This window comes from Lithobates pipiens, unplaced genomic scaffold (assembly GCF_037356315.1).
Source record: "Lithobates pipiens isolate NorthernLeopardFrog02 unplaced genomic scaffold, aLitPip1_a1.2 Scaffold_22, whole genome shotgun sequence".
In the NCBI taxonomy this organism is placed as follows: Eukaryota; Metazoa; Chordata; class Amphibia; order Anura; family Ranidae; genus Lithobates; species Lithobates pipiens.
Window position 1 is genome coordinate 5,781,681 of NW_027507784.1, and position 11,134 is coordinate 5,792,814.

General features: G+C 46.8%; 1 protein-coding gene across 1 annotated transcript; it reads left to right on the forward strand.

The window, feature by feature from the left end:
* The first annotated feature begins 8,910 nt into the window (after positions 1 to 8,910).
* On the forward strand, positions 8,911 to 9,912 carry LOC143925265 (taste receptor type 2 member 9-like). The gene has a single exon (XM_077449855.1). It carries the CDS (start codon positions 8,911 to 8,913, stop codon positions 9,910 to 9,912), a length of 1,002 nt encoding a protein of 333 aa, XP_077305981.1.
* Positions 9,913 to 11,134: the final 1,222 nt, after the last annotated feature.

Here is an 11,134-nt window from a genome sequence, read left to right on the forward strand (position 1 = left end):
AACAGAGGAGGACATGGAGGAAGAACAGAGGGGGACACGGAGAAAGAATGGAGGGGGACAGAATCAGAACAGAGGGGAACAGCAGCAGAACAGAGGGGGACATGGAGGAAGATCGGGGGGGAGACGGAGGAAGAACAGTGGGGGACAGCAGCAGAACGGAGGGGGACACTGAGAAAGAATGGTGGGGGACATGGAGGAAGAACGGAGGGGGACACTGAGAAACAACGGAGGGGGACACTGAGAAACAACGGAGGGGGACACGGAGGAAAAATGGAGGAAGAACAGAGGGGGACACGGAGGAAAAACGGAGGGGGACACAGAGGAAGAATGGAGGGGGACACAGAGGAAGAATGGAGGGGGACACCAGCAGAACATAGGGGGACACGGAGGAAGAACAGAGGGGGACATGGAGGAAGAACAGAGGTGGACACGGAGAAAGAATGGAGGGGGACAGCAGCAGAACAGAGGGGACCAGCAGCAGAACAGAGGGGGACATGGAGGAAAAACAGAGGGGGACATGGAGGAAGATCGGGGGGGGGAGACGGAGGAAGAACAGTGGGGGACAGCAGCAGAACGGAGGGGGACACTGAGAAACAACGGAGGGGGACACTGAGAAACAACGGAGGGGGACACTGAGAAACAACGGAGGGGGACACGGAGGAAGAACAGAGGGGGACACGGAGGAAGAACAGAGGGGGACACGGAGGAAAAATGGAGGAAGAACAGAGGGGGACACAGAGGAAAAACATAGGGGGACACAGTGGAAGAACGGAGGGGGACACAGAGGAAGAACGGAGGGGGTCACAGAGGAAGAACGGAGGGGCGCACGGAGGAAGAAGGGAGGGGGACAGCAACAGAAAAGAGGGGGACACAGAGGAAGACTGGAGGGGGACAGCAGCAGAAAGAATGGAGGAGGACAGTCAGCAGCAGAATGGAGGGGGAGGGGGACAGCAGCAGAATTGTACACTAACCTGGACTCCTGGAAGTTTGTCAGTGTCTGTATTTTAACTGCAGGACCTCGTGGGCGGGAGGAGCCTGGGCTCTGGAGGAGGAATCGAGGGGGAATCTCAGTGAGAGCACAGGCAGTGAGAGGACACGAGACTGAAGCTGCTGAGTGCTGACTGGCCTGGAGACTTTAATTTAAGTGAGGCGCCCTGTGTCGTCAGTGGCGTCACTCTGGCTGGGGTACGTACTGTGCGGGGCCTGCGGGGGGGGTGCATTGCCCACACTCACTGCCAGACAGTGCCACCAGCTCCGTCTCAGCCCGCCCATCAGGCTGACGTCACTGGTTGCTAGACGCGGGGCGGCCCCTAGCCTAGCAACCAGACTGCATGTGTGAGTCATCCTCCTCCTGTGCGCTGCCTGTGTAGTGTGAGTCCGACTCTGACACTAGTCTGTGACTGTGTGTGGCGGCGCCGCGGCAGACAGGGAGAGGGAGAGAGACTCGTGGAGCAGATTGTGTTTTGTTTCATTCCGGGACACTGTATTGTCCCGGAATGAAGGTGCCCGGGACACGGGACAAAAATGTAAAATCCGGGACAATCCCGGGCAATCCGGGACACGTGGGCACCCTAGTGTCCACCTGTGTGTGTGTGTGTGCATTCTCCCTCCAGTGTCCCCCTGTGTGTGCGTTCTCCCTCCAGTGTCCCCCTATGTGTGCGTTCTCCCTCCAGTGTCCCCCTATGTGTGCGTTCTCCCTCCAGTGTCCCCCTGTGTGTGCTTTCTCCCCCCAGTGTCCCCCTGTGTGTGCGTTCTCCCTCCAGTGTCCCCCTGTGTGTGTGTGCATTCTCCCTCCAGTGTCCCCGTGTGTGTGCATTCTCCCTCCAGTGTCCCCCTGTGTGTGTGTGTGTGTGTATGTGTGTGCGTTCTCCCTCCAGTGTCCCCCTGTGTGCGTTCTCCCTCCAGTGTCCCCCTGTGTGTGTGTGTGTATGTGTGTGCGTTCTCCCTCCAGTGTCCCCCTGTGTGCGTTCTCCCTCCAGTGTCCCCCTGTGTGTGCATTCTCCCCCCAGTGTCCCCCTGTGTGTGCATTCTCCCCCCAGTGTCCCCCTGTGTGTGTGCGTTCTCCCTCCAGTGTACCCCTGTGCAGGTGTAGCTTCAATGTTGGGATCAAGGGGGCCCCATGATCTTCTATTGCCCGGGGGCCCCATGAGTTGTCAGTCCGCCCCTGATAGTAGGTGAGGTTGAAAAAAGGTTGAAGGTTGAAAAAAGACACAAGTCCATCAAGTCCAGCCTACATTGTATATCCCTGTATGTTGCGGTTGTTCAGGTGCTCATCTAATAGTTTTTTTAACCACTTGCTTACTGGGCACTTAAACCCCCCTCCTGCCCAGACCAATTTTCAGCTTTCAGCGCTGATGCACTTTGAATGACAATTACGCGGTCATACAACACTGTACCCAAATGAAATTTTTATCATTTTTTTCCCACAAATAGAGCTTTCTTTTGGTGGTATTTAATTACAGTTGGGAGTTTTATTTTTTGCTAAACAAACAAAAAAAGATGCAAAAAAAAAAAAAATCATGTTTAATAGTTTGTTATAAAATTTTGCAAACAGGTCATTTTTCTCCTTCATTGAAGTGCGCTGATGAGGCGGCACTGATAGGCTGCACTGGTGGGCACTGATAGGCTGCACTGGTGGGCACTGATAGGCTGCACTGGTGGGCACTGATAGGCATAGTTAAGGCGGCACTAATAGGCACAGATAAGGTGGCACCGATAGGCACAGATAAGGCAGTACTGATGGGCACAGATAAGGCGGCACTGATGGGCAAAGATGGGCACAGATAAGATGGCACGGATGGGTGGCACGGATGGGTGGCACTAAGGGGCACTGATAGGTGGCACTGATAGATGGGACTGATGGGCACTGATAGGTGGCACTGATAGGTGGCTCTGATAGGTGGCACTGCTGGGCACTGATGGGCGGCACTGATGGGCACTGGTAGATGACACTGATGGGCACGGATATGTGGCACTGGGGTGCAGCACCGTTGTTGAGGCAGATTGTGGGTGGCACTGTGGGCACTGATAGGTGGCACTGTGGGCACTGATGTGTGGCACTGTGGGCACTGCTGGGTGGCACTGTGGGCACTGCTGGGTGGCACTTACGGGGGGCACTTATTTATTCCTGAGGGGGGCACTGGAAATGTCCCGATCACGGCCGCCGGTGATCGGCTCTTTTTTTTTCTCCTCGCGCTGTCAGCGCGAGGAGGAATAATAGCCGATTACCGGCTCCGTTGTATCACATGATCACCTGTCATTGGCTGACAGCTGATCACGTGGTAAGGGGTCGGGATCGACCCCTTGCTCGGATCTGTGATCAGGCCAGTCTCATAGACTCGCCGATCACAGAGCGTGCCGCGCGCACCCCTCAGGCGGCGCGCAGGCCGCTCGTGCACGGGACGACGTCAATAGACGTAGTCCCGGCAAAGGAGGTCTGCGCTGTAGCCATCATTTGGCTATAGCGCATGTCTCAAGTGGTTAAACTATCGATGCACCCCGCTGAGACCACCGCCTGTGGAAGGGAACTCCACATCCTTGCCGATCTTACAGTAAAGAACCTTCTACGTAGTTTAAGGTTAAACCTCTTTTCTTCTAATTTTAATGAGTGGCCACGAGTCTTGTTAAACTCCCTTCTGCAAAAAAGTTTTCTCCCTATTGTGGGGTCACCAGTCCGGTGTTTATATATTGTGGGGTCACCAGTCCGGTATTTATATATTGTGGGGTCACCAGTCCGGTGTTTATACACTGAAATCATATCCCCTCTCAAGAGTCTCTTTTTCCGAGAGAATAAGTTCAGTGCTCACAACCTTCTTTGTAGTCGCTCCATTTCCAGTACATCCTTCCTGAGGACTGGAGCCCAGAACTGGACAGTATACTCCAGGTGCGGCCGGACCAGAGTCTTGTAGAGGGGAGAATTATCATTTTATCTCTGGAGTTGATCCCTTTTTAATGCCAATATTCTGTTTGCTTTGTTAGCAGCAGCTTGGCATTGCTGAGCCCATCATCTACTAGGACCCCAGGTCCTTCTCCTTCCTAGACCCCCCCAGAGGTTCACCTCCCCCCAGTCTATAGATTGCATTCATATTTTTGCCACCCAAATGCATTATTTTAAATTTTTCTACATTAAACCTCATTTGCCATGTAGTTGCCCCTCCCCCCATTCATTTGTTCAGATCTTCTTGCAAGGTTTCCACATCCTTCGGAGAAGTTATTGCCCTGCTTAGCTTAGTACCATCCGCAAATACAGAGATTGGACTGTTTCCCCCATCCCCATCCTCCAGGTCATCTATGAACAAATTAAATAGGATTTGTCCCAGCACAGAACCCTGGGGGACCCCACTACCCTCCCCCGACCATTCCGAATACTCCCCATTTATCACCACCCTCTAAACTCACCCTATGGTCCATGCCAACTGACCTTACTTTGTGCAGTAAACGTTTATGGGGAACTGTGTCAACTGCTTTTGCTAAATCCAGATACACCACGTCTACGGGCCTTCCTTTATCCAGATACACCATGTCTACAGGCCTTCCTTTATCTAGATACACCACTTCTACGGGCCTTCCTTTATCTAGATACACCATGTCTACAGGCCTTCCTTTATCTAGATACACCACGTCTACAGGCCTTCCTTTATCTAGATACACCACTTCTACGGGCCTTCCTTTATCTAGATACACCATGTCTACAGGCCTTCCTTTATCTAGATACACCACGTCTACAGGCCTTCCTTTATCCAGATACACCACTTCTACGGGCCTTCCTTTATCTAGATACACCATGTCTACGGGCCTTCCTTTATATAGATACACCACGTCTACGGGCCTTCCTTTATCCAGATACACCACGTCTACGGGCCTTCCTTTATCTAGATACACCATGTCTACGGGCCTTCCTTTATCTAGATACACCACGTCTATGGGCCTTCCTTTATCCAGATACACTGCTTCTATGGGCCTTCCTTTATCTAGATACACCAAGTCTACGGGCCTTCCTTTATCTAGATACACCAAGTCTACGGGCCTTACTTTATCTAGATACACCACGTCTACGGGCCTTCCTTTATCTAGATACACCACGTCTACGGGCCTTCCTTTATCTAGATACACCACGTCTACGGGCCTTACTTTATCTAGATACACCACATCTACGGGCCTTCCTTTATCCAGATACACCACATCTACGGGCCTTCCTTTATCCAGATACACCACATCTACGGGCCTTTCTTTATCTAGATACACCACGTCTACGGGCCTTTCTTTATCTAGCTACACCACGTCTACGGGCCTTTCTTTATCCAGATACACCACGGGCACTGGTGAGGTCGCATTGATGGGCACTGCTGAGGCTGAACTGATGGGCACTGGTGAGGTCACATAGGTGAGGCTGAGCTCATGGGCACTGGTGAGGTCACATTGATGGGAACTGCTTAGGCTGAGCTGATGGGCACTGGTGAGGTCGCATTGGTGAGGCTGAGCTGATGAGCAATACTGAGGTCGCACTGGTGAGGTTGAGCTGATGGGCACTGGCGTGTGTGTGTGTGTGTGTGTGTGTGTGTATCAGTCATTGCAGCATGCACACATACAATGATATTGCAAACAAACAAAAACCATCACAAACACATACTGACATTACACACACACACAGAAACAATGACACCCAAACAATAGAAATTACTTTCTTGAGACGGGGTACTTAAGACATTTTTTTAGACCTGCGGGGGTACTTCACCATTAAAAAGGTTGAGAAATATTGTTTTACCCCTGAAATGGTATTGAGTTTAAACCGTGTCATACATGGGTATATGTGTATGTGTCTATGGAGGGGATGTCATGTTCACGCTGTAGTTGGGAAAAAGATTTAGGTTGTGACTCGTGGAGTAGATTTTGTATGGTTTTGATTCCTTTCTTAGACCAGTGGTTTAATGATGGGTCAATAGAAAGATGGTGTATAGCCTCTATTGGTATTTGTGATTTGGAGGTAACGAGGTCAGTAGTACCTATTTGCGTTAGTTTTTTCCATACATGGGCAGATGCCCTCATTATAGGTGATATGTTCAAAGGAATAGGAGAGCCTAGGGGAGTACTCATAAGGCCGCGTACACACGCGGGGACTGTTCGCCCAACTTTGTCCGCTGAACAGTGTTTCGGCGGACAGTCCGCCCGTGTGTGGGCTTTCAGCGGACAGTTTCAGCGAACAGTCCGCTGAACAAGGTTTTTCGGAAATTCCGAAAAACTGTCCGCTGAAACTTTGTTTCAGCGAACAGTCCGCTCGTGTGTAGGCTTGTTCGTCAAACTAAGTTCCGCGCATGCTCAGAAAGGATTTACACGCCGAAAGTTATAATGCAGTGTATAGGACGTCGTATTTTTCGTCCCGTCGTACGTGCCGTTCACGTCATCGCGCACGGTTTCAGCAAACTGTTCGTTCGTCGTGTGTGGCCATGTCCGTCCATGCTAATTTTGAGCGGACTGTTTGCCGAAACTGTTTGACGGACAAAGTTGGGCGAACAGTCCCCGCGTGTGTACGCGGCCTTAGCCAACTTTGTAGGTTTGGGCATAAGAGTGATGAGTTTTCCATTTGTCCCCATATGGTACGTGGAGGTGCCTGGAACCCATCTGGTAGCTGGGCCAATATGGATGCTAAGTAGTAGTCTTCAAAATCTATGGAGCCCGCCCCGCCTGCCAGTTTATGTTTTATACATTTCGAGTATGCACTTCTGGGTTTCTTTCCTTTCCAGATACATTTGCTGAATATGGTCTGCAGGGATTTAAAATAGGCCAAGGGATTTGAAATGGGGAGGGTCCCAGGGCTGGACTGGGACAGAAATTTGGCCCTGGACTTCATCCAGACCGGCCCCCTTACATCAGAGTGTCCCATCAGCAGACCCCTTACATCAGAGTGTCCCACCACCAGCCCCCTTACATCAGAGTGTCCCACCAGCAGCCCCCTTACATCAGAGTCCCACCACCAGCCCCCTTACATCAGAGTCCCATCAGCAGCCCCCTTACATCAGAGTGACCCATCACCAGACCCTAACATCAGAGTGACCAATCACCAGACCCCTTACATCAGAGTGACCCACCACCAGCCCCCTTACATCTGAGTGACCAATCAGCAGCCCCCTTACATCAGAGTCCCATCACCAGCCCCCTTACATCAGAGTCCCATCAGCAGCCCCCTTACATCAGAGTGTCCCACCACCAGCCCCCTTACACCAGAGTGTCCCATCATCAACCCGCTTACATCAGAGTCCCATCAGCAGCCCCCTTACATCAGAGTCTCACCACCAGCCCACTTACATCAGAGTCCCATCAGCAGCCCCCTTACATCAGAGTCTCACCACCAGCCCACTTACATCAGAGTCCCATCAGCAGCCCCCTTACATCAGAGTGACCAATCACCAGCTCCCTTACATCAGAGTGTCCCACCACCAGCCCCTTTACATCCGAGTGACCCATCAGCAGCCCCCTTACATCAGAGTCCCATCACCAGCCCCCTTACATCAGAGTCCCATCACCAGCCCCCTTACATCAGAGTCCCATCACCAGCCCCCTTACATCAGAGTCCCATCACCAGCCCCCTTACATCAGTGTCCCATTACCCACTCCCCTTACATCAGAGTGTCCCACCACCAGCCCCCTTACATCAGAGTGTCCCATCAGCAGCCCCCTTACACCAGAGTGTCCCATCAGCAGCCCCCTTACATCAGAGTGTCCCACCACCAGCCCCCTTACATCAGAGTGTCCCACCACCAGCCCCCCTTACATCAGAGTCCCATCAGCTGCCCCCTTACATCAGAGTGTCCCCCTCCCCCCCACATGTACTCAGAGTTCTGAAGGCAGCTTCTTTTCTTCCTCTCTCCAGTCATGTGATGACAAGTGATAGGGGAGAGAGGAAGGAAAGTCGGCCGGCTGTCTATCTCCCCCTGCAGGCTGGAGGGAGCATAACGCCTAATGCTCTCTCCAGCATATGAGGGAGCTGCTCCTGCTGACAGGAGTAAAATCGCGATCACTCACTGTCAGTGACGAGCGGCTCCAGGACTTCACCTGACCGGCCCAATGAGCCATCGGCCCACCGGGAATCTCCCAGTAGTCCCGATGGCCAGTACATGAATGGAGGGTCCTGAATAGGTATATTATTTGAGGTAAGTGTATCATTTTGAATGATGCAAGTCTGCTAGACCACGTTAGTTCATGTCTCGTGAGGTGTTGGATGTCAGTGAGTGAGCCACTGAGTGCAACCCAGTGTATAGAGTGAGGCTGAAGTGGGTAAATCTCATTGACATTAAACGCAATAAATAAACCTTACTAATAACATTTTATTTTCAAGGCTGGATCCCAATCCCGGATTTTCAGCTTGATTTCATCCATCCAAAAGCTGCAAAATAATATTTCTCTTTGAGTCACTTGAGAGGGGATTTGATTTCAATATACAAATACCGGACTGGAGACCCCACAACAGGGAGAAAACTTTTTTTGCAAAAGGAAGTTTCAGAAGACTCGTGGCCACACATTAAAATCAGAAGAAAAGAGGTCTAACCTTAAACTACATAGAGGGTTCTTTACTGTAAAATCGGTAAGGATGTGGAATTCTCTTCCACAGGCAGTGGTCTCAGCAAGGGGGCATCGATAGTTTCAAGAAACTATTAGATAATCACCTGAACGACCGCAACATACAGAGATATACAATGTAATACCGACATATAATCTCACACATAGGTTGGACTTGATGGACTTGTGTCTTTTTTCAACCTCAGCCAATATGTAACTATGTGACTATGTGACTATGTGACTATGTAACTATGTGACTATGAGTCATCTCTTTTACATCTGTCACATGTTGTTCATTTGGAGACATCAATCTCACTCTCCAATTTTATCATTTGAATGCAAATCTTGGTAACTGAGATGTGGAAGTTATTTGCATCGTCTCCAAGCCCTCCATCTGGCACACGCCATCCTCCTCCAGCCACTTCTCCTCGCTGGAAGGGACAGGCTGGATCCGAGGAAATGTTGTCCCCTCAGTGGATTGTCATTGTAGTCCTCACTCTTCCACAAATTTTCATGGCTTTTATATTAAACATCGGGATTGTCCTGGCAGACGGTAAGAGCCGGAGGCAAGGACCGAAATGGAACCCTTCTGATCTCATCCATCTCATCATAGGACTGGTGAATATTATTCTACAATGCTCACTGACCGGTCAGGGTGTCGCCTTTGCGTTTTTTCTTCCAGTCTTCCTTCTTCGGGAAGTCTACTTACCACCAATATTTCTCACATCGTCTTTGATATATTGTAGCTATTGGCTTTCTGCCTGGCTCTGTGTGTTCTATTGTATCAGCATCACCAACCTCCCTCACCCAGTTTTTGCTCGGTTAAAGAAGACTTTCAATCAATCCATGTATCTTTCAATGGTTGCATCCTTCCTCGTAACTCTTCCAACTATCTGGACTCTTGAGATAAACGTGATGAAAGAATCTCTTGGGAACGGTTCCCGTGATTCTGCAATGGTCAGTGCAACATTTTCCTTCAGTTACGCTTTCCTCCAGGCAGCCAACATTTTGGGGTGCTGCTTACCGTTTCTGGTGGCCTTGGTCTCCATAGTGGTGACCGTGTCCTCTCTTCTAAAGCACATGTGGAAGGTGAAGCGGAATAATTCTGGTTTTGGTGGATCCAAGTTCCGGGCTCACATCAGTGCTATAAAGACAATGATCCTCTTCCTTATACTTTTCATATTCTTCTTTATTGATGTGAATTTGTTCTTTATGATGGGAATCAACACTAACAACCTGGTGACCATTGCTGCCTGGGTGATATTCATATCCTTCCCACTAGCTGAGTCCATCATCATTATCCAGGCCAGTGCCAAGCTCAGGAGGTTCTTGTTTGGAAAAATTCTCAATGGAAACTGATAGGGCACCCGAAATTGATTCAACGGAAAGCAGATAGATAAAATAATAATAAAAAAAAAAAATATATATATATATATATATATATATATGTATATGTGTATATATATGTATATGTATATATATATATATATATATATATATATATGTATATATATATATATATATATATATATATATATATATATATATATATATATATATATATATATATATATATATATATATATATATATATGTGTGTGTATATATATATATATATATATATATATATATATATATATATATATATATATATATATATATATATATATATATATATATATATATATATATATATATGTATATATATATATATATATATATATAGATATATATAGATATATATAGATATATATATAATATTACATTGAGAATGATCTAATAAAATATTAAATAAAAAAATATATAGAAAAGTTATTTCCATGACAACAATATTCTGCATTTTATATGGTGTTTTAGACTGACTACACGCCTACAGTGCTGTGAAAAAGTATTTGCCCCCTTCTTGATTTTTATTTTTATTTTTTTGCATATTTGCTACACTTAAACGATTCAGATCACCAAACAAATTTTAATATCACACAAAGATAACTCGAGTAAATGCAAAACACAGTTTTTAAATGGTGATTTTCTTTTATTAATACATAGAAAAATTATTATTATTATTATTATTAATACATAGAACAATTATTATTATTATTATTATTATTAATACATAGACAAATTATTATTATTATTAATACATAGAAAAGTTATTTCCATGACAACAATATTCTGCATTTTATATGGTGTTTTAGACTGACTACACGCCTACATTGCTGTGAAAAAGTATTTGCCCCCTTCCTGATTTTTATTTTTATTTTTTTGCATATTTGCTACACTTAAACGATTCAGATCACCAAACAAATTTTAATATCACACAAAGATAACTCAAGTAAATGCAAAACGCAGTTTTTAAATGGTAAATTTCTTTTATTAATACATAGAAAAATTATTATTATTATTATTATTATTATTATTATTATTATTATTATTATATAGAAAAATTATTATTATTATTATTATTATTATTAATAATACATAGAAAAATTATTATTATTATTAATACATAGAAAAGTTATTTCCATGACAACAATATTCTGCATTTTATATTGTGTTTTAGACTGACTACACGCCTACAGTG